At 45.4% G+C, this 24,293-nt stretch overlaps 2 protein-coding genes across 9 annotated transcripts in view; one reads left to right on the top strand and one right to left on the bottom strand.

The window, feature by feature from the left end:
- The window catches only part of ATP11C (ATPase phospholipid transporting 11C (ATP11C blood group)), a 98,297-nt gene extending 96,107 nt beyond the window's left edge, over positions 1-2,190 (top strand). For 4 of the 8 annotated variants that reach the window (XM_082207180.1, XM_082207184.1, XM_082207179.1 and 1 more), the window contains one exon: positions 1,876-2,190. In XM_082207180.1, the coding sequence (XP_082063306.1) occupies positions 1,876-2,016 (141 nt within the window). In that variant the 3' untranslated portion in view covers positions 2,017-2,190. The remainder of the gene's footprint in view (positions 1-1,875) is intronic. The other 4 variants (XR_014215351.1, XM_082207185.1, XM_082207181.1 and 1 more) reach the window with 2 other exon arrangements.
- Positions 2,191-11,621: 9,431 nt separating this feature from the next.
- Positions 11,622-22,835, bottom strand: LOC309524259 (kinesin-like protein KIF19; the record flags this gene model as incomplete). Its single annotated transcript, XM_082208717.1, has 9 exons — positions 11,622-11,702; positions 12,322-12,635; positions 14,712-14,800; positions 15,917-16,052; positions 17,026-17,158; positions 20,716-20,843; positions 21,147-21,234; positions 22,621-22,672; positions 22,791-22,835. 5 exons carry the CDS (start codon positions 22,833-22,835, stop codon positions 17,085-17,087), a joined length of 387 nt encoding a protein of 128 aa, XP_082064843.1. The 3' UTR covers positions 11,622-11,702; positions 12,322-12,635; positions 14,712-14,800; positions 15,917-16,052; positions 17,026-17,084.
- Positions 22,836-24,293: the final 1,458 nt, after the last annotated feature.

Genomic DNA, 24,293 nt, shown 5'->3' with positions numbered 1-24,293 from the left:
TCCCCACCTCTAGAGTATTGTTGTTGTTGTTGTTAGTTGAATTAATATACCGCCCCATACCCAGGGTCTCAGGGCAGTTCACAGAGTAAAATCAAGATATAAAACCACAAAATACATGGAGGACACCCTGTCATTCTACAATGTAACTTGGGTGACTTGCACTGAGCAATAAAATGACATACCATCATTTGTTGATCAGAGAGCAGATAGGAATCAGTCTCATAAAAGTTAAATAGCTCCACCATGGCCTCTTAAAACAAATAAACACAAAGGAAACCAGTGAGGCACATTTGCACAGTGACATCTTCCTTAAAATAAACTCTGTATCATTTATTTATTTATTGAATATACAGTATATGAATATACAGTATACAGTATATATATATACAGTACCGCCTTATACCAGCAGGTCTCAGGGCATCTTCACAGAAAAAAAATCAAAATATAAAAACACAAAATTCATAATCAAAATACAGTGGTACCTCTAGATACGAACGGGATCCGTTCTGGAGCTCTGTTCACATCTAGAGGTAAACGTAACTAGCGACGGCACATCTGTGCATGGCACTTTTCGCTGCGCATGCGCATGACGTCATTTTGAGTGTGCGCATGCGCAAGCGGCGAAACCTGGAAGTAACGTGCTCTGTTACTTCCCGGTTGCTGAGGAGCGCAGCTCGAATGCGCTCAACTCGAAGCATATTTAACCCAAGGTATGACTGTAAAAACAACAATCACCCAATAGCACCCCCCAAAAAAACCCCCCCACATTTTAAATGGGCCTAGGATGTCAATCAAATCAACCAAAAGGCCTGGTTAAAAAGGAATGTTTTTGCCTGGCGCCTAAAGGTGTATAATGAAAGCACCAGGCGAACTTCCCTGGGGAGAGCATTCCACAGACGGGGAGCCACTGCAGAGAAGGCCCCATTCTCGTGTTGCCACCCTCTGGACCTCTCAAAGAGGAGGCACATGAAGAACTGTAGATAGAACTCTAAAGCTTGCATTTATATCTAGGCAGCTTTGTTAAGTGGGCAGTGTGGAAAGCTGCCGTGGTTAGCAGAAAGGTGAGGTGAGATTTCATACTTGGGGAAAAAACAAGAGAGCAAACCTTCCCTTCAACGCTAGGTGGCACCCAAGCTTTTTATTTTCTGGCAGTCTCAGGCGTTCCCTCCTCACCTTGCCCCTCAGTTTGGCGAATGAAAGAATCCCGTCCCATCCCATGAAGGGGATGTGGCTGCTCATAGAGGCATGAAACATCCTGTGATAATCACAGCAAAGCAAAGGAGCATGCGAAGCATGTGTTTTAGCACTGTGCGGAGGTCCTTCCCTAAACGGAGTTGCACAATTAACCCGTTTGAATGCACATGATGCTCTGCTAACCCCACTAGCCACACCCCCAGCGTACGTCTAAAGTACTAGGATGCCACTTTAAAGAGCAATGGCTTTCCCCAAAGAACTGTGGGAACTGTAGTTCACCAAGGGAGTAGAGGTTTGCTGGGAGACCCCTGTTTCCCCTCACAGGGCTGCAATTTGCAGAGTGCCCTGGGATTGATTGATAAAACACACGGGGATGTGTAGCTCTGGGAGTGGGGGGGGGGAAGCACCCTTAACAAACTACAGCTCCCAGAATTCTAATCATAGCGCTTATCTGCTTAATTACGAATTTGGTTTGGCATTTTCCCTCCCCAACCCCTTTCCAAATCATGTAGCTCTTTAACTCCTTGCAAATTCTAAGCCTTGATTTCTGACATGGTGCCACTCTGCTGTATCTGTTTCTTTCCCTTCCTGGTCCATGTTGACAGCAACTTAAGCTGAATTTCTCTCTCTTTCTTCCCAACCCCTGCCCTCCGTCTCCCCCCCCCCTTTCTTTTTTTACAGCCTAACCCCCTGGAGCTGCCGATGCTGTTGTCCTACAAACCGCGGGGGAACAGCTACACCTCTGAAGGAAAGCCAGGGAGCTCCGTGACTAATTTTGCAGAACGTTGCCATCTCAGGATACTTCAGATGCAAAGATTTTAACCCCAGCACACAGTTCTAAACGGACAGCACTCTCGGAGTCAAAAATGAACGCTTGGAAGCAAATGAGGCCCACCAGAAAAAGAAAAAGAAGAAAAATACAAATGGTTCTATATTTTGGTTAGGCTTTTTTGCTTTCTTTTTTTTTAAGAGGACCTTTGGTTTGCATTGTGATTTTTTTTTTAGAAAAAAAAATCAACATAAACGGGGGTGCCATCCTTTTCATCTGTTCCTCCCCCTTCCTAATGCAAGTTTTGAGAAAGCAACCCGGCTGTTTTGATGACAAGAATTGTGTGAGATTTTTGCCCGCTGCAATGGATGATCTGTCCTCTGTTCAGCCATCTTCACCCTTGTCCAAGGAAGAGGAAGGGCTGTGCATGGCTCTCCCAACCAAAGATATAGCACAAGTGGTATGTTACAGTTCCCCCAAAATAGCACTAGGAATTTTTGGTAGGTAACCATTCTGTTGCTCAGCCATAAACGATGTTTGTTGGCGGAATCTTAATTTCCCCCATCGCCACCCCAGTTCCTCTAATGAGGAAGTTGTGCCATACCCTTTTAAAGGGACAATGTGGACATTTAGAGAAAACACACACACACCATTTTTCTCTCCCATCCAATCCGACCCATCAGGAACACCTGAAAAACAAAACAACTGAAGCACCCATTCTCCCAGACATCTACGTCCATCTCAAAACCTGAGGTTAATTCCCACCTTTTTGAAATGTGTCCTTTGTCCAGGCTCTCTCTTCTCCCACCAAACAGGTATCTCACAGCCAAAGTGAACATGCACCTATTCCCCCCCACCCACCCAAACTCTAGATTGATGTCCTTTGGCTGTGTGAAAATGTGGGACCTGCGTTTTCTGACCTGCTTTGACTTCTGCTGTGATGGGCTTGCGCACCTGCCTTTTGGATGGAGGTTGCCACATTGCCTAGAATGTATGACTTCTTCACAAGCTCAAGTCCGTGTCCCGAGCACCGTCAAAGGATGCAAGCCATGGGTTCTTTGCTGTGCTAACCTTGTCCTCCTCTTCCATATTCTGTTGAGCGGGTGGCAGGTCCAACCCATGAGACATCAGCCCTCCCTTCTGCCCCCTTTTTTTGAAAGAGTGTGGGATGCAAAACCTAAAACAGCCTGTACTGTTATCCCTTCTGTTCTGTGAAGGGAGGCAGGAGACGCATCACCTTCAATCTCCTCCAAAGTGTGGCACATCTTAATGGCCAATTCCAACAATAGGTTTCAAAGACGTCCCCTGCAGAATCCTTTCAATGTGGGCACCTGGCGCTATTTTGCATGTGCAACGCCAAGCATGCCTTTAGCTGCACGTGTCTAGTGGGTGCATGCCTTTGCCGCCATGTAGTGTCTGATGTGGCTCGTTTGGGCACATGCAGTGGACACAGAGCACCACGGGTTTCCCCTCCCTCTCCTTTACCGTGAGTGTTGCACACAACCTCTCAGCACTTCCTGCAACGGTAGAAGAGGCCCTGTAGAAAACTGGTTTGGAATTTACGATTCAAGTTAAAAGAGTGTAAGCTTCGGTTCACACATTGCTTCTATGCAAGGCAAAGGATATTCACCAGCAGCAAGCAATTCCACAACAGTAGGGCATATGTATGGGCCAGTTAAAACTTTTTTGTAGCAGATCTGAGCCTGTGATGATGTGGCATGTGGCGACTGGGGCTGCTCCTAAAACTCCCCAGCATTTAATCGAGGTTCAGTCTTCCTTTGCTCATTCTTTCCCCATTGCCACCTCTTTTTTTAAAAAACGGGGCCAGTAAATCAGAACTTCTCACTTCCGCTGTGCCTACAAAGGACATATTGGAGAATTGCTAGATGTTACTGGGGAGGCTGGCAATGACCCACATCTCTCGGGAAAGAAACTAGTGGTGTGGCTCTTGCCACTCTTGGAATAACAGTTCTTAATTTGATCCATGTCTCACCTGCAGTGTCCAGATAGGTCCCAAAGGTATCTTGAATGGCGGCCTGAGTGCCAAACCATTTGGGAGGGATGTTTATATGCATATTTCAATCAGTGCTTTTGTGACTTCTCCAGTGCTAGTGCAGAAATGTTCAGCTCTAATGTTCTCTGTATCAGGGAAGGAGAACCTTGAAGCCCCCCAGATGTTATTGGACCAAAGCTGCCATCAGCCCCAGCCCACATGGCTAGTGATAAAGGATTATGGGAGTTGTGTCCACAACACCTGGAGGGTGGCAGGCTCCCTACAGGCAGCCTTTTGCCTAGAGGTTGTGATGAGGATTCACTCTGCACCTCCCATTTATTTTAGTTCGAGGAGTGTGGTGGTTTTATTGTGGTTTTGTTGTTGGGGGTTTCTTTTTTTGGGGGGGTGCTTTTTATTCAAAGTGAGTCAGGAGAAGCCTCAAGCTTATCACCCACCCATTCACCCTCCCTACCCCCAATTAACATTAATTTGGTAAGTTTACCAAAGTATAGGTTTCTGCATTTTGTTGCTTTCGAAAATACCAAGCCGCCTCAGAGACAGTTTCATTTCAGCCCAGTCCACCCGAAAGTAATGTGAACCTAGCAGTTCATTGAGATTTATGCAGAGCCTTGGAGGAAGAAAAGAGGAAAGATGGCTTCTTTGAAATCCCATTTGTAAAATGATGGGTTTGGTCTGCCCTACAACACAGAAAAGATGGGGGGTGAGTGCTTAAAAAATGGACTGTGCCACTTCAGATAGGAGATGGGGGATCTCCCAATTGAATCCCCGTCCATTGTGTCCTCCAGTGGAATGGTGGTCAGACTTGCTTCACATGGGAAACTGGATTTTAGAGAGAAATGGCCTAAACAGCTCCCTGATGTGCTCCTTTTCATGGGAAACTCATTCTAACATGGTATAGTTCTGCTGCAGTTTTCCCAGGTGATCTGCTCTCTGCATAGACCGGGCCTTAATCAATACTAACCTTCTCTGCACTTCATTCTGTATTTTCCAGCAACTAGGTGTGGCTGGTGGCTTCTCTCCCTCTTCCCAAGGCAATATAATTGTTGCTGAAAATTTGCATATGGTCAGTGACACAGAATAAGCAAACAAAAAATTAAATTCAGCTTTGCACCTGTGCCACACCAGTCCAAAGAGACTTGTGTCAATATCTTGAAACTTGCCTGACTTAAATCTGAAGCAGAACTTCTGGAAAATACATTTGTTCATTTGTTTTTGTAAATACGGGGTGGGGGGGAGGGTGTAAAATTATATATACAGATTTTAAGATGCATTTTTCAGCTTCTTGCAAAAACCCAGCAGGACTGCATTCTTAATTTTTATCACTTCAACTGCAATTTTATACGTTCATGTTGCTTTATATGACAATGGAATGTGAATGTTAACTTTTACGAATGCAACTCGCTCCTTTTTTCCCCTTATGAAAACAAACCTTTTTTTTTTTTTTGAAATAATCAATAAACTTTGGTATGTTCTGATTGAGCTTGGTGAAGTTTGTTGTCTTAAGTCAGGGGTCCTCAAACTATGGGACGCGGGCCGAATCCAGCCTGCCAGGGTCCCAAATCCGGCCTGCCCAGCCATTGCAGAACCCGCTGCGAAGCCATTGAGGAGACTCAAAGCGCTTTGGAGAGCTTGCTCCACGGTGTCTTTAAGCAGAGCAGGCGGGAGGGAAAGAGGCAGGTCAGGATTTCCCCCTCCTGGCCCTGCCTTGCCTTGAAGCCTGTCTCTCCCCACGTGTCCGCCTCCCTCAATCACCAGCCACCATGCTGCTCGCTCATGCCCTGTGCTCCGCCGCCCTCTCCACCTGATCCAGCCCTGTTATCCTTGCAGCCCAGCTCGGCGGCCCCAACCACCGCCTCCTCCAGCCAGGCTCACCCTCCATTGCCTGCGGCAGCCTCCACAACAATGGTGAGCTATGCTCAGAAGGCAGGGAAAGGGGGAAGAAGGTCGCTCACAAGGAGCGCAGGGCTCCAGTGCTTACTCATGAGGAAAGACCCTTGGGGCCACTGGGGATCGCATCCGAGGAAAAAGACGTCGGCCATCATCCTAGCGAGTTTTTGTCCTGGGAAAAGTGCTTGGGAGCTGGGCTGCGATCCAAGGCACGCTTGCTCGCAACTCCTCAGCATCGGGTTGCTTGCAAGTAAACGTCTACCTGCCATCCAAGATGAGCCCAGGTGGAGGCAGGCTTTGAAAAAATAAATGTTATGGGTTCATCCGAATCTCTGCCCCCGAAGCGGGACTGAGCAGTTACTGAATTTCCACCCCAAATTTTTTCTCCCTGGAGCTTAAGGTCTGTGGTTCCCCACAACCCTCAATGAGACGCATTCAAATCAAGCTCCTCTCTGAGACATATCTTAATCTCAGAACCATGCACTCAAATTTGCAACCAGCCAGTGTGGTGTAGTGGTTAAGAGCGGTAGTCTCATAATCTGGGGAACCGGGTTCACTTCCCCGCTCCTCCACATGCAGCTGCTGGGTGACCTTGGGCCAGTCACACTTCTCTGAAGTCTCTCAGCCCCACTCACCTCACAGAGTGTTTGTTGTGGGGGAGGAAGGGAAAGGAGAATGTTAGCCGCTTTGAGACTCCTTAAAGGGAGTGAAAGGCGGGATATCAAATCCAAACTCTTCTTCTTCTTCTTCTTCTTTGGCAGCACCTATGTCTGTGAACAGACTTTTTGTAAGACTACAGGCAACACTTGCTGTGTCCTTTCATTTCTCTCACCTTTTTTGCAGCTGTATATAGGGGCTGTTTCCACAGCATTTTAACTGCATGAAAGAAAACAGTATCCCCCCCAAAAAAATATTTAAAACCCAGAGAAGTACAGTGGTGCACCGCAAGACGAAATTAATTCGTTCCACGAGTTTTTTTCTTCTTGCGAGTTTTTTGTCTTGCGAAGCACGGTTTCCCATAGGAATGCATTGAAAATCAATTAATGCGTTCCTATGGAGACTGCCTTCAGACCAGGTCCGGGGACAGTCTGTCCCCCGACCTCTTCTGAAGGCTGGGGGGGGGGGGGAGAACGGCAAGCTCCGGGGACAGAGGTGAAGGGGCAGCGCTCCTTCGCCTCTTTCCTCGAACCTCTTCTGTAGGCAGGCGGGGGGAGAACGGCTTTTCTTCCCACCGCCAGCCTTCAGAAGGCTGTTCTGAAGGCTGGCGGTGGGAAGAAAAGCCCTTCTCCCCCCACCGGACTTCAAAAGAGCTGCGGGAAGTCCGGCGGGGGGCCAAGGGATTCCCTCACCGCCGCCCACATTTAAAAGCACTGGGCAAAGCAGTGAAGCGCGCTGCTTTCCCCGAGCGCTTCTAAAGGCGGGCGGCGGTGAGGGAATCCCTTGGACCCCTACCGGACTTCAAAAGAGCTTCGGGAAGTCCGGCGGGGGGCCAAGGGATTCCCTCCCAGCCCGCCCCGCTCCGCTGAAGTTTAGAGGGAGCCTGTGGGGAAAAACTCCAAAAAAAAAAAAAATCGTTTTGTGAGAAAGGCCCATAGGAAAATTTGTCTTGCGAAGCGGCTAAAAAATCAGAAAACCCTTTCGTCTTGCGCGTTTTTCGTTGAGCGAGGCATTCGTCTTGCGGGGTACCACTGTATCAGTGGTTCAAAAGCCAGGAGCAGTTGGGAGGATGGAACTAAATTCATATTTTAACAGGGCAATGGGATGCTCAACTGCAAAATACTCGGGGGGGGGGAGGAGTACCTATTTCTACTCCAGTTTCAAACAAGTACTACAGTGGCTCAGCCACATGGTGTATTCCATGGACACAGTAGTACAAAGAGACTGGAGTAGCAGTACAGTGGTACCTCTGGTTGCGAATAGGAGGCCCGTTTGCAACATGAAAAGAGCACAACCCGTAGCAGCGCATCTGCGCACGCACGGGTTATGATTTGGTGCTTCTGTGCATGCGCGTGATGTCATTTTTTCGTGTCTGCGCATGCGTGAGTGGTGAAACCTGGAAATAACCCTTTCCGGTACTTCCAGGTTGCCACAGGATGTAACCTGAAATAACGTACCATGAAGGAAACGTAACAGGAGGTATGACTATTTGGTAAAATGAACACCACCACCCCAAATCCAATTTGGTAGAGGAGCAGCTATGTATATTGCTTCAATAGATTGAAAGCTTCTACAGGAAACAGGATCAAAATTCCACCCCTCCTCCATTTGAATAAGAACAAAAAATGATAATAACTTTCTCTAAAAAGAATGAGGGCAGTGTCTGCCTGTCAAATTTCCGAACCTCTAATGTAAAAAAAGAAGCAGCAGCATAATTATACAGCCCACGCAGGACATAAGTGCCTTTCCCCCACAAACTTTTTTGATGTGAAATGACAGCTTACATAGAACTTGGAACAAAGCTGCTATATAGAGTTAACATTCCACCACTCTCAACGTGCGCATACCTAATTGAAAAGCAGAGCAGTGATTCATCTGGCTGTTCTACTACCTTCTATCACTAAACATGCATAGGACTGCACTGTTAAAAGCAGGGATAGTTGGTACTTTAAAAAAACCCAACAACAATATTTGTTGGGAATTTTAAATACATTATCCTTCATTATTTTTGTATGCTGCTAAACATGGTTCTAAGGTTACGGAGTGGCAATGTGAAAGTGCTTTGTTTTTTTTAAAGAAGGAGAAGTGTGTTTTAGGACATTCTTTCTCTCTTTCGTTGGACTGACACAAGGAACGTCCAGTATGCGATGAACAGATGGTGCTCACTGCCACAAGCTGTCTTCCCTTTACTGGCAGGAGTTCTGGACTTCTATAACAGCTGAGAGTGCCAGGCAGAAATCCTGCAGGTGAATCTCCCTACAGTGCTGAACTGAAGTTATTTGCTTGCAGATAATGTTAAAAGTGGAAGGAGGACCAGAGCTCAGTGGTTAGAGCACATCCTTTTGGATGCAAGGAGCTCAATCCAGGTTAGACCTTGGGGAAAGGCTGCAACTCAGTGGCAGAGCATCCTCTTTGCATCCAGAAAGGCACCAAGGTTCAACCCTTGGCATCTCCAGGTAGGTCTGGGACAGTCACCCTGCCTGGAACCCTCGAGAGCCTCTGATAGTCATAGACAGTTCTGAGCAGATGCAGATTTAGGGTAGCGCAACTAGTTCGGTCTTACTGGGTGCGAAGCCTCGAGGATGCTGCATATATGATGTACATAGAAAGAAATTATTTAAAAAAACTTTATTCGCATTAGCCAATGGACATAGCAACAGTAAAACATTACAGTATATGCAGAAAACGAAATTTGATATAAAAGCACAATTTAAAGTCCTGAATATGATGTACATAAAGTGGAAGGCAAGAAGTGGAGGTAGCTGAATTTTGGCAGCCCACAGGGCGCTGCTGACTCCAAGGTGCACCACTGTACTGAGCTAGATTGTCCCATGATCTGGCTCTGCATAAGGCAGCTTCTTAGATTACTTAAATATTTCCCCTTTTCAGCATTGTGAAGACTAGAGTCTAAAATTATCATTTAAGGGGTGCGTGCTGGTGCATCACAGGTTCAGTTTCCTGGATCTCCAGGTAGGGCTGACCTAGGTGGGCCAGCGATCTGACATAGCCTAAAGCAGCTTTTAACCCCCCCCTCCCCAGCCTGAAACTCTTGAGACACACAATCCTGTTAGTACAGACAGTCCTGAGCTAAGTGGACAAAGCATCTACCTAAGAAGTGCACCTTGCGTTTCTAGAGGCGCTTTGAGAGCTGGCACAAGGGGTGCCAATTTGAATAAAATGGGGGTGGCAGCAGGTAAGCCCCGTCCCACATAATCACATGACACAGTACACACACAATTTGAATGGTAATGCCCATCAACAGGGGAGGGGGCTGCCCCCTCATATATTTTATTGGGAGGGGAGATCTCTTGTTGGTCTGTAGGAGTTGGCTTCTATGGCAAGGTGGCTCTGATGCACGGTTAGCCCCTTACAGTAAAGGAAAAGCCATACACTCACAGCGCTACGCAGCTCTCCGCTGCATAAGGGCCAAATCAGACTGGAGACGTCTTGCAGGCCTCCCCTGAAGATCCAAGCTTATGAAAGATCCTCTCTAGCACGTCCTCTCCCCAACACCAACCTGCCCCCAAGCTTGATGTAAAGAGGGGTTCTCAGGCATGTGTCTTCAGCATTATACATGAACAGGAACAGCGTTCCGGTTTAAAGCCAGTGGCGGTGCAGTGCCTATGGCTTTGTCTCACATACAGGTGGAAGTGCAAAAGTTCATCAAGAAGTTTCAGGTCAATATCTTCAGGGTAGATATTCCACCAACAGTTCTAAACCTTGCTGAATTTCTTGCTTAGATACTATCAGGATAGCAAGAATGGAAAACAATTCTGCAACACAGTACCTCTTTTTAAATTGGCTTCAAGTGCATCTAATAAAGGAATATCGGAATAAAGGATTTTATCCTAAACTTATCTCTTGAAGACAGTGGATCTAAGGTATCAGGTGCACTACTGTCATTTCTTTGCCGTGCCCTCACTCTTTGTCTCCTTGTTTTATAATTGACATTGGGCAAGTTGGCTTTTGCCTATTTCTCAAGCTCATCAAATTTTCTCTAATTTTCCTTTAAAAATCCAGAAAACTGTACAAACTTGCACAGGAACTCAGTAACAGACCTGACTTCTGAAGGGCTATGCTGACCTTGTGAAAATGACCTAGCACATGGATTTATATCTCATACGATTTTGCAGACTTTGGCTGTGACGTAAGGTAAAGGTAAAGGTAAAGGTACCCCTGCCCGAACGGGCCAGTCTTGACAGACTCTGGGGTTTGTGCGCCCATCTCACATCTATTGGCCGGGGGCCAGCGCTGTCCGAAGACACTTCCGGGTCACGTGGCCAGCGTGACAACGCTGCTCTGGCGAGCCAGAGCCGCACACGGAACGCCGTTTACCTTCCCGCTGGTAAGCGGTACCTATTTATCTACTTGCCCCCGGGGGTGCTTTCGAACTGCTAGGTGGGCAGGCGCTGGGACCGAGCAGCGGGAGCGCACCCCGCCGCGGGGATTCGAACCGCCGACCTTCCGATCGGCAAGCCCTAGGCGCTGAGTGGCTGTGACGTAGTGCCCCACAAAAAAATTTCAAGTTGGGCCCCAGAGTTTCAAATTGGGCTCCACTGGCTGGCCCCAAGTCTCATAGTTGCTGGGCAGAGGCTAAAGACTTCCTTAAATGGTTATCATGAAGCAGAAATCCCATTAAACACTTTGCAAGACTGCTGGCTGGCTGAAGACCTTTGTTTAAAGATCTACAAGCTCAGCCTATTTTATTCAAAAGCAGACACTGAATTAAATGGAGCTAACTCTCCACGGAACAGTGCATAGGACTGTAGTCATGCACAAGGCTGGATTAATAACCCAAATCCAGGCCATCCAATCCAAATTCCAGCATGCTGACTGCTATACCAGCTAAGGGATCAATTACAGCTGCCTACATTTTTTGGACTCCCCTTGGAGATGTGGCTACGGAGCGGTTGTCACGATGAGCTCGCGCACACCTCAATTTGTCTCTATACCACCACACTTTAGAAAGATCACTTCAGTTTCAACAACACAAATATTTGTGCAAATTTGTAATTTCATTCTTTTAAATAAGTATGAAGTGATAAAAATTAACACAAGTTGATTTCCAGTTCAGCATTATAGGGTCCACAAAATATCAAGATTGCGTTCCGTCTGACTTTGCTCTTCCTTTGACTCAAACACTTGCGCCAGTTCAAGAGACCTTTCTCTTATCTGTTGGACCTGAGTCAGGTTCTATATAAAAGAAAACACACAATAAGTAAGTTCTGTTTTCTTACTCAGTTTTATGAAGGGTTTACCTTGAAAGGTGGAAGCTGGAGCTCCCTAATTCTCTAATGCCCAAACCCTTTTCCAGGTTGCCTGCTGCCAGGAACACCATATGTTGGAGCCAGAAGACCCATCCCCTGCCACTAGATTTGAAGCACAAGCCTTCCCTCAATGGCTTACAAATCCCCCTGTTCCAAGATTTAAGGCCAGCTTTAGACCACCAGCTCCACTTCCACTCCGCCTGCTGTTACTTTGCCTGAACAGGCTGCTGGCCTCACACGGGCATGCACAACATTCCCCCAGTCTGTGCACATTATTCGGTCTATGAAAATCTGCTCTCGATTCCTAGAACTGTAATTAACTTGCGATGGTAGGATATCCAACTGGTAAAGGTTTTTGGCTTACTTTCCCCTTCCATTAAAAGACCAGCAGAAAAAATGAAAGTGCAAGCTATTAAAAGGACATTGGGAAGGAAAGGTTGGTTGGCAGATGCACTTTTGCAATTTTACAAAAATCAATAAACTGTAAATAGTAAAAAAGAAAAGTTAACTTAATAAAACTCATAATATTTTACCATTGATTTCGCTTCTTGCATCTCTTTACTGATGAGATCCCTCTCCACTTGGAGAGAATTCAATTTGTCCTTCAGGTAATCTCGCTCCTGGATTAAGTCTGTCATTGCTTCTTCCTGCTCATGAAGTTTCTGAGTTATTGTCAGCATGTCCATTAACTCCGCTTCAATTCTAGACTTTTCTAGGCTTTTAATTTCTCCCTCAGTTGTTCCATTTCACTCAACTTCTCTAGAGCTTTGCTGAGTTGTTCTTTCATACAAGGTCTATCGTCTTCTGTGTCTCCTATTTGCAGCTCTTGGATCTTGCTAGGTGGCTTCTTAAGGAAAATGGGCAAGGTGTCAGTGATGTGCTCTAGCCATGCAAGTGCCAATATTCTAACTTTATCCCAAAAATGTTATAAGAACCTTTAGCACACCATGTATATATCAGTTTTTCTCAAAGACAGACTGCAACTTGTGTCTGACCATCTGTGCACATCACTGCAAGTCATGACTGACTGTAGATGAGCAAATTACGTCTTTGCTCCTCGTGGCTAGTGCTGGAGTAAGGAAAAATAAACCATGATGATAAGCCAAGGTTTGTTCTTGGTGTACCAATCATGGTTTGTTTCACTCCAATCTCCAGTTTGTTTGTGTACAGTAAACCTTGGGTTATGGCTTGACATGACACTAAAATGTTCAGCTGTAATACACAACTGCCTTGCAGAATATCTTTGGGAGAAGAAAAGGCTTAAGGAGTAAACCCTACACTAATTTGGAGTGTAGTCCCTAAGATGGTTGGATGGTGCCTTGCACGCCTCCTTCTGGCAACACCTGCTGCCATGTTGGTGCTAAACGTGTTGCTCTGCTTCTCTATGGACCACATCAGTGAGGTCAAGGGGGTGTGTGGTCTTGTCTTCTGGGTAGCCCCGGACCTCCATACACACTGCCCAGGCTTGCTCCCAGGGAGATCACTTCAGTGCTGTTAACAGTGTGATTTGACTTCACTCCTGGAGGCGTACTCCATTACCTCTCAGGACTGACAGATGCTGACAACAAGCAAAACACAACAATGACCAGGTGACTGCTTTACCTGCAAGCCACCCACCACAAAAGCAAGCAGGCCCTGCATTCAGCTCCCCTCCAAACCACAGTGGAGCCAAGTTCTTACTGTAGAACATATACCAGAAAATTCTGCAACAATCCATTGCTTACAGTGGTGAGAAGTCCTGGGAAATAAAGTCTTAACGTCGCATCACTAACAGAGGGCTTTTTAACCCTCCAAAAGGGCAGAACGCACTGCTAATATAAACTGACAAGTGTTTTTCAGAAGGTCCACTCTTTTTCTAGCATGCATTAGTTGGGGGATAACTGATTTAAATAAATTCAAATCCAATCCTGGCCATTCTTCCATGCCGCAACTCAGGAAAGTGGCTGTTTTCACATGTCACAGCAAACCATGCTTTACTGATAATGCAAGATGCTGCGTACTTCACTCCTCTCAAAGCACAATCTACATATCACAATATAAGTACAAAAACAAGTGCAGTTTTGCTTGCTTTTTCGCAATTACAGGATTAAAGGTAAAGGTAAAGGACCCCTGACAGTTAAGTCCAGTCGCAGACGAGTCTGGGGTTGTGGTGCTCATCTTGCTTTACAGGCCGAGGGAGTCAGCGTTTGTCTGCACAGTTTTTCCAGGTCACGTGGCCAGCAGGACTAAGCTGCTTCTGGTGCAACAGAACACCGAAACCAGAGCAGCATATGGAAACGCCATTTACCTTCCCGCCGGAGCAGTACCTATTTGTTTACTTGCACTTTTTGGCGTGCTTTTGAACTGCTAGGTTGTGACAGACTGTGGGGTTGCAGTGCTCATCTCGCTTTACTGGCCGAGGGAGCCAGCGTACAGCTTCCGGGTCATGAGGCCAGCATGACTAAGCCGCTTCTGGCAAACCAGAGCAGCGCACGGAAATGCTGTTTACCTTCCTGCCAGAGCGGTACCTATTTATCTACTTGCACTTTGACGGGCTTTTGAACTGCTAGGTTGGCAGGAGCAGGGACCGAGCAACGGGAGCTCACCCCGTCGCGGGGATTTGAAATGCCAACCTTCTGATCCTAGGCAAGTCCTAGGCTCAGTGGTTTAACCCACAGCGTCACCCGTGTCCAATATAGTTAGTAGGGGGTAATTAAGAAATTGTTGTTGCAAAAAAGAAAGGGGGAGGAAGCCTGCAGAGGGCATACTCCCCACTCCCAGCTTTGTCCTTGAAAGAGGAGTGGGAACCTTTTCCATTCCAAGGGTGACATTCATTTCTTGGCAACCTTCTGGGGCCATATCCACGAGGGGTAAGAGAAAAATTGAATGTAAATTTCACCTTTGGTGAAGCAGGCTAGTTTCCACGCACACATATACTGCTTACCAAACCAACCTCAGACCCTGGAATCAGTTCCTCTTCGGGAACGATAACACTGGCTGTCATCCCTTGATCATCACATTCCGAGGATACAGCTGAAAGACAACCCATTGTGCCAAAAATTTAACTAATAAAAGTGTGTATACTTAAGATGCAGATAAGGGAAGTAACAGTACCACTCTATTCTGCCTTGGTCAGTCCAAGCTTGGAACACTGTGTCCAGTTCTGGGCACCACAATTTAAGAAAGATATTGACAAACTGGAACGCGTGCAAAGGAGGGCAGCTAAGAAGACCAAGGGTCTGGAAACCAAGACTTACGAGGAAAGGCTGAAGGAGCTGGGGATTGTTGAGCCTGGAAAATAGGAGACTGAGAGGAGATATGATAGCCATCTCCATATATCTCAAGGGCTGTCACATGGAAGAGGGAGCAAGCTTGTTTTCTCCTGCTCTGCAGGGTTGGACTTGAACCCATGGCTTCAACTTACAAGAAAGGAGATTCTGACTAAACAATCAGGAAGAGCTTTCATGACAGCAGGAGCTGTTCAGCAGTGGAACGGACTCCCGTGGGAAGCTGTGGACTCTCCTTGGAGGTTTCTAAGCAGAGCTTGCATGACCATCTGTCATGGATGCCTTGGCTGAGATTCCTGCATTGCAGGGAGTTGGACAAGATGACGCTTGGGATCCCTTCCCATGCTACAATTCTGTGACTCTAAGTTCTTGAGACAAATGCAGAAAGGTGCAGTGAAAGGAACTGAGCTTTGACTACCTTGGGGCCCAATGGGTTTAATTCTCCCCTGCCATGGGAGAAAGAAAACACAAGCAGCCAAATGCAAGCAGCGAAGAGAGTTGGCTACATTAGCCTTTGCTAGCATTTGCAAGGAAGCCAGTTCTCCCTAGCGCCTAAAGATCAATGTCAGAATCCAACCTCTGGAGCAACCAGGAGATAGATGGAGCAGGCTAAGTTATGCCAAGAGCCCTCTTGCCCTTCTCTGAAAACTTCAGATGTGGCAATAACATTCAGTATAATTAACATATGCAGCTTAAGCACAACCCTCAAAATGGGTGCAAGTGTTTAACTATTTGCAGCTCACTGTGGATATTGGTTTAAACAATGTCTTATCTAAGTTCTAACTTATCCCAACCTACCATTCTTCAGCCCATATTTTATATGGCACCTTTTAAAAATAGTTTCCACACATAACAAACTTACATGCTTTCATCTCTGCTAGACAAGGCTTTTTAAACCGTTTGGCTTTTTAGAAAAAGCTTCCCAGGAGACATTCCCCTGCTTCCTGGGATGTTGTTCCTGCAGACGAGGTCGCTCTCCTCTTCCTTGTCCTTGGAAACTTAAAACATAAAATAAAAATAAAAATCAAGGCACATAGGAGAATTAAAGGAAGTTAGATATTTTTAAAAGCACAATCCCATTTGCTGATGTCTTGGAATTTGTACATGGCCTAGTGATGACAAATTCAGTTGAAGCTAGTTGTAAATTCTACCATAAGCACTTGCAAAAAAGTTGCAAAAGGAGAGGGGAAACTTTCCTAAAACATGTTTGCAAGCACCATAAGCAACTTGAACTCGCTGTGTCTCACTAGTCAGGTGGCAAGTAGTAGCTTCAGAATTCAACACAAAGCCTTATTTTGCGAGGCTGGGAGCCAGGGAGAACGACATGAGAAGGACACAACTGCCACATGTCCTTCGATCCCAGCCCTCAGGGGTAAGGCTGGGACTGAAGGGCACATGGCAGCCTTCTCATGCCGCCCTCCACGAGCTGCCAAGTTGTGGAGGGCCCGGGGTGAATGAGGGCTGGACTGGAGAGCAGCAGGCTCCATTCGCCCTCCCGCTCTGCACTCCTGGCACCACTACAGCACACTCAGTCGCTGGTGCCTGTTCTTATACCAACTTCCCGATATGAACTTCCTGCTTCATGCATGCATTAACAGAGCTATGTTAAACTTCCACACATTGGAAGGTCCTTTTCTACAGTGACACCCTTCTAGTCCTGCTGGTACTGGAAGTCTTGACAAGAAGTTGCCTCAGTTCAAGAGACTTTTCTTCTATCGGTTGGACCTGAGTCAGGTTTTATATAAAAAGAAACACACAATAAGTAAGTTCTGCTTTCTTACTCAGTTTTATGAAGGGTTTACCTTAAACTTCCACGCATTGGAAGGTCCTTTTCTGCAGTGACACCCTTCTAGTCATTCCCAAGCTTCCCTCGCCCCATTTGATTACTTAATAACAGCTGATACAAGAAATGTGGAAGAGCCACCAGTTTTCCATCAAAGGTCCCACAACACCTCAATTTTTAAATATTACCTTGAACTCTTGCGCTGATGCAAGAGAAGCTGACGTCACCAGAATCTCAGTGAGATTCTTTATTTTCTCCTGCAGCTCATTTTGAAGAGCATACTTCTCCAACAATCTCTGCCGGCTGGGATTGTGATGAGATCTACCAAGGGAAAGCATCAATACCAAATGTCGAAAGGCACAAAATGTTGTTCATAGTAAGGTGTACATGATTTCCCAAGCAAGGAAAATCCATTATGAGGGGGGATTTTGTATACGACCTGCTGAAAACTTACACACACTTTTGGGAATACTTTACTACCCAAAGCCAAATTTTCAATCTATTTTGGGGTAGTAAAATCCCTTAAAACAAATCCATGTGTGTGGTGCCTGGAGAAGGTATTGAAGTTTACATTACAGAAAAAATTACCCTGACATGTTACATTGTCTAGGATACCCATGTGCTTTTGTGTAGACCCCTCCATGCTTGTGAGGATTATGGCTGTTAATCTGTATATTACTGTGATGATAATAATGTACTGTAAGTACTAACGGCTGTGAAGGTTAAACATCAGCAAGAAACAATGAAAGCATTTAAGTTTCTCAGTCATTTCTGTGAAATTGAGTCTGCACCCCCCCAGTGTGGAAAGGGTTGCATACAAGCAATGACCGATACTTCGTATTCTTTGGTGATCACTTGAAGCCAAGTAAGATTGTCTTCCATAAACACAGTTTTAACAACGAGTCCGTAAGTGACTGTGGAGGCCAATTCTGGATCCACACATCCTTCCACAGTGCGGACATTGGTTTTTGGGTGGGAGTTGATCACGGTGTGGATTTGCCAAGCATGCCTTCCTCTTAGCACTTTTCTCCCTTGTGTCCTGAGTTTGAGTGTCTTCAAAGCCCATGACACCTTTGGTAAAGGCTGTTCTCCAACTGGAGGGATCGCAGGCCAGCGTTTCCCAGTTGTCAGTGTCTATACTACATTTTTTTAGATTTGCCTTGAGACAGTCTTTAAACCTCTTTTGTTGACCACCAGCATTACGCTATTTTTAAGTTTGGAATAGAGTAGTTGCTATGGAAGATGATGATCAGGCAACCGCACAACATGACCAGTCCAACGAAGTTGATGTTGAAGAATCAATGCTTCAGCACTAGTGATCTTTGCTTCTTCCAGTACACTGATATTCGTTTGCCTGTCTTCCCAAGTGATGTGTAAAATTTTTCGGAGACACCGTTGATTGAATCTTTCAAGGAGTTGGAGATGGCGTTTATTAGTGGTCCATGTTTCACAAGCATACAGTAAGGTTGGTAGTACAATAGCTTTGTAAACAAGCATTTTGGTTTCCCTGCAAATGTCCCGGTCCTCAAACACTCTGCACTTCAATTGGGAGAAAGCTGCACTCGCAGAGATCAGGCGATGCTGGATTTCAGCATCAATGTTGGCCCTTGTGGAAAGATAACTGCCCAGGTAGGAGAAGTGATTGACATTTTCCAACGTTACACCATTGAGTTGGATTTGTGGCGCTGCAGAGGGGTGATTTTGTACTTGTTGGTGTAGCACTTTGGTTTTTTTGATGTTGAGTGATAGGCCCAGCTTTTCGTAATCTTCTGCAAAGATATTTAGGATGGTTTGGAGGTCATCCTCTGAGTGTGCTGGATCTCTTGAGCTTATTTTAATAAACCAGTGTTTTTTAGTTCTCTGGTTCTTCTTTGAACCTCAGCCTTAGCACTGGCACAGGTTTTTTTTTTAGTGGCACAGTTTCTATCTCTTTGCCAGATCTTAAAGGCCTTCCTTTTCTTGTCAAATATGTGTTCAATCTCACTGTCATTCTCATCAAACCAGTTTCTGGTGTTTCTTGGTTTGGTGTCCAATAGTTTGTTCACAGGCTGCAATAATGCATGTTTTTAGCTTGGTCCAGTGTTCCTTGATGTTATCAGGGAATTCTGAAAGGAGATGGTCCTTAATGGGATCTTGAAGGGCTTGAGTGTTCATTTCGTGCCTTGGTTTCCTTTCTTGAATCCTGCGTCAAGGTATAATCTTGATAGCCATCGTGGAGCGTATTAGTTGGTGATCTGTCCAGCAGTCGTTGGCGCTCGTCATAGCTCTGGTAAAGAGAACATCACAGCAATCTTTAGCATGGATAATAACATAGTCTAAGAGGTGCCAGTGGTTTGACTGAGGATGCCTCCATGAAGTTTCAAATTTATTTTTCTGTTGAAAGAGTGTGTTGGCAATAACAAGGTTGTGCGCTACACATATTGTCAAAAGTAAGATTCCGTTCTGGTTGCTGTTACCAATTCCTTTTTTCCCAATAATCCCAGGCCACAAATCAAAATCTCACCCAACTCTTGCATTAAAATCACCCAGGAGGATAATTTTATCTTCCTTAGGTGTCTCTGATAGGACGGTATCCAGCTGAGAGTAAAATCTTTAATGTCTTCATCGGCATCCAGTGTTGGTGCATAAGCGCTTATACTAGTAGCATCCAAAAGACATGCGATTGCATATGGCGATGAACCTGGAAGTGACCTAAAAACATTGCTCAGCATGTCACGAAAAGAGTGTAACAGGGCTGGGATACACTTATACATGCTACTCCAGTGTATGTGGGGGCCGGGAATGGAACCCCCACATGAAATGGTTGTCAACTTTATTAAGGGTTGCCATTAAAATTAGGCCAGACTCTTAAAATGGAGACTGTGTCTAAACAGAGATTACGGCCCCCTCACTTGGTATAGGCAACTGGCCTATAATCCAAGTCACCAACTAAAAGAATGCTATTGCCACCAGCATTCGAGATTACCACGGATATTTGAACTTCTAAAAGATAAATGTGTTGTGCTTTTAAGGTATAATTGCTGGCAAAATAGAGCATGAATCCTATTTCAAAACAAAACAAAACAAAATATAGATGCAATTTGACCTGTTCCAGCCTAGAACACTCAGATTTCCAAGAAGACAACTTACATCTTCAATTTGTTGTTTCAAGCTGTCAATCTCTAAACGATACCTCTTTAGTGGGACATCCTCATCTGTAACGTAATTTATTATAGGGCGGTTTTTCATTTTTTGGGCTGTATTCGCAAACTAGGAGAGATAGGCACATGGAGTCAGAACCACTCTTTGAAGAAGTCAGAAAAAAATGACATTTGTGTAAAATCTCTTCGAAAATTACAGAAGTATGGATCATAAAAATCAACATTTGCTATTACAGTAAATACAAATGGTACCCATTAAATGAAATGTTGCAGCGTACCTTCACCTCCCCACAGAAGGGATAAGCCTAGGTTACCAACCCGGTGTCTTCCAGATGTTGTTGAACTACAACTTTCATCATCTGACCATGTTGACCACGGCTGATGGGAGCTGGAGTCCTCCAACATCTGGAGGGCAACAGAGAAGCTGTCAGGAGCTCAAGTAGGCCTTTCCCCCCACCTTTCCTTTCCCACCTGATATTCAAGACTCCATGAATATCTTCACAAGCTCTCTTTTTAAGAGTTTGAGGGTTTGCCGTCAGTATCCAACCCACCTATTGGAGGAAGTGCTACACTACTTCCCTTTGAAGTGGAAGTCTGATTTCTCATAGTTCTATAACTGCAGATACATATACCAGAACAAAGCATGCCAGTTTAAAGAGAGGGGGAAAATACCTTCTTGCCTACTTGTTACTTGGGGCAAAACTTTTGGGGGAAGGAAACGGATCTGTATAGTTTTACCTGGAGGGTTTGAAGCGTTTCTTCGAACGATGTCAGAATGACCGTGAAGATGATAAGTCTTAGAATTGCCACCAAGTGATTTGTGCAGAAGCCATGTTAACGTACTGTCTCTGTAGTTGACGTAGGCTCTGGTGAAGGAGGATGATCAAAAAGGAGTAGGAAAGTTTTTACATATTAAGTAGAGGAAAAACTGGCCCAAGAGCCAATCTTTTACATCTAGGACAGAGACAGCCAATGTGGTGCCTTCCGAAGGTTGTTGGATGACAACTCCCATCAGGCCCAGACAGATGACCAATGGTCTGGCAGTGGAGGGAGTTGTAGCCAAACAACCTAGGAATGGCACTACCTTGGCTGCCTGGCCTAAGATCAAGTGAGAACACTTTTCAATACAGCACAAACTAAAGAACCCTTCTTAACTGAATTGTCCTTACCCACTCTGCTCTTCACAAAGGTTCTTGATAACTTGGCCCAAGATGGAGAGGCTCCGGTTTACATTGCAGCCTTCTTGGAGATGGATCCCTAGGCATTAAACATCAGTTTTTTTTATTTTCAGACAGTTCCTTCTACAAAAGTTCTTTTGCTATCATATTGGGAGTTAACATAGTCAAGAGTTCCTGAATTTGGTTGATTTCTTCTTCATTCTCCATTACCCCCCCCCTTCTGTATTGTTTTTACCTGCCCTTTAGGCACTTTATACGTGTGAAATAACAATACTGGTCATTATCCTGACAGAAGGCAATATCAGCAGAATGGGGGAGGCAATTTTCAGCGATTCCCATTCTGTCCTTAAATCTGCTCTGGGTGATTCCCCAACCCTCTGCAGCAGATCAAAGAGGGGCACAGGGTCCTGCGTAGGGTGAAGGACCCGAAAAATATTATCTCCCCTGTTCTGCCAACAGATTCCTTCTGTCAGTGAAATGACAGCATTGGAGACACCCAATAAGACTTCAGCATTATTAGTGGTATGATGAATTATGCCATTTAACTCAGAAACATTGAATAACTTCAGCCAAAAGGAGGACGATAACGCTAGAAGGCCTATAACCAAATATTATATTCATTAAATATATATACTGTTGGAAAAATGCCCTGGGGGTGCCAGCAAGCCCCCCAAACTCTGAGCGTCCTCCGGTACACACAGCTCTGGAAAAGGCATCTCCCTTCTCTTACAGTGCGCTTCTAGCAACATATACTAGCACATATATGCACATTAATCTTCCGGCATAACACAACAAGAGTGAGTGAGTCATCATAGAGCTAAGCTACTATTTATTTACACACTATGTACACACAAAAGCATAATGGCGTCCCTTCTCTCCAGCTCCAAGAGAACAAACAAAGAAATAAAAGCAAAAAAACAGTGTAATAGTACCTGCAGCGGAAGAGGTAAGACTGTCTTCCTTCGTCCCAGACAGGCATGTGATTTACAACAATCTCATCTGCAGCGTTGGAGGAGTGAAACTGCTAACATATACCACCCTTCATTCAAGGATAATGGGGCGGTTTTACAATGGTCTCTGCAGAAGCAGAGATGAGGAATTTGAGGCCCTCCATGTGTTGTTGGAAGACAACTTCCAGCATTGCTGACCACTGGTCATACTGGCTAGGATTGCTAGGAGTTCATATGCAACTTATACAGCACTACAGGTCCCTCATCCTTGCCGTAGAGAAGTTAGATTTTTGTGCAAGAATCTACCAGTTGGGAATGTAACATCTGCATCAGTCTTGTGTTCCAAATGTGATGAGTTTTACTGTTAAGCTGTAAATGGCTTACATAAATAAGAGCAAGCATGCCCAAGAACCCTGGGGGTGGGAATTACTTGTGGGTTGTTGTTTTTTTTACATGTCTTACAAGTTAGGGTTTAGCAGATTACCAGAAAAGCTTGATCATCATCAGCTACATACCTTGAGCACCTGTTTGGGTAGCTCTTTCACTTCCTGCCAAATCTACCAAATTCTGAAAATTCAAGTAAGACTGTGTTAGACACAATTCTCACACAAGATCTCATACCAGATATTGTCTTACTTTCGCCTTTCTGGAGCCAGCTCAGAACTTCCTCTGGAGAAACCACCACCTCTTCAGTCAGACCTCCAACAATGACATACTCCAACAATGACATTGTTGACCTTGTGTTTCTTGAAGGCCCGTGGGTTCTCTGAGTGGTACACCAGCAGGGGCTTGATCTTCAGGTCGCCGCTTGCGTTGGCACAGAAGAGCAGGGTCAGACGGTCCTTCATGGGCTTGTAGCCAGGCAACTTGGCCTCCTCCTGTGTGATGAAAGTCATTTGGGCATCCTCTTCCAAAACAGCCTGGTCTCGTCGCAGTTGAAGACCTGCTGTGGAACGTAGCCCTCCGTCTTCACAACCTCCAGGAACTCCGCCGCAGAAACATCAGAACTGGCAGCCTCTCCTAGCCAGAAAAAAACACACAAGCTTCCAGATTCTTGCAAACCCCTCCCCAACTGTTTCCCCCAGCCACCCAGCACACAGAAATTCAAATCCAGAATTTTTTTTAAAAAAACAGCAGAGTGGCCCAATGGTCACAGAAAATCATAAAAATGCAGAAAAAAACACACAAGCTTCCAGATTCTTGCAAACCCCTCCCCAACTGTTCCCCCAGCCACCAACCACACAGAAATTCAAACCCAGATTTTTTTAAAAAAAAAACCAGCAGAGTGCCCCAATGGTCACAAAAAAATCATAAAAATGCAGAAAAAAACACACAAGCTTCCAGATTCTTGCAAACCCCTCCCCAACACCAAGTCCTTGAATTCCAAACACCCCAACCCAAAATCCAAAACCCCCCAAAAGAGTTTTAAAAGCTTAATTTACCAAATGGCTGCAAAAGAAGTTTTGGAAAAGCTTCAAAAATCACCAAAGCCTTTAAAAACCTCAAAAAAGGCTACTATGGACACTGCGTTCTATGAATTGCTCCTCGAAGTCAAGTCACAACTGTATTAACGGTGTTAAGAAAAAGGAAACAAACTTGCAAGACGTTTTCGTCTTGCGAAGCAAGCCCATAGGGAAATTCGTTTTGCGAAGCAACTCAAAAACGGAAAACTCTTACGTCTAGTGAGTTTTTTGTCTTGCGAGGCATTCGTCTTGCGGGGCACCACTGTACAGTCATACCTCGGGATGAATACACTTCAGGTTGAGTGTTTTCGGGTTGCGCTCCGCAGCGACCCGGAAGTAACGGAACGTGTGTGGACACTCAAAATGACGTCATGCGCATGTGTGGAAGCGGCAAAACGCAACCCGCACAGACGCATGTTATGTTCGTTTCAGGATGCGAACGGGGCTCTGGAACGGATCCCGTTCACATCCAGAGGTACCACTGTATATGACCTGAGCATAGGATGGGCTCACAGCATTAACAATCTAGCAGATCTTGCTTCCCCCATAAATCTCTAGGGCTGCTCCTTCCATCTGCTGCCAGAGCTTTGGGATTTAGCCCATGCAGCATGTCAAGCCATCCAGCCCACCCCAAAACTCACATACCAACTCTAGCTATAGTTTGCCTACTGTTCTGGCTATTGTTCTTCTGATTACAAGATGATGTTACCTCCAATCAAGGGAAG

Source organism: Podarcis vaucheri, assembly GCF_965113315.1.
Source record: "Podarcis vaucheri genome assembly, chromosome: Z".
In the NCBI taxonomy this organism is placed as follows: domain Eukaryota; kingdom Metazoa; phylum Chordata; class Lepidosauria; order Squamata; family Lacertidae; genus Podarcis; species Podarcis vaucheri.
Note: the sequence above shows the minus strand (reverse complement) of the source record. Positions and strands in the feature narration are given on the sequence as shown.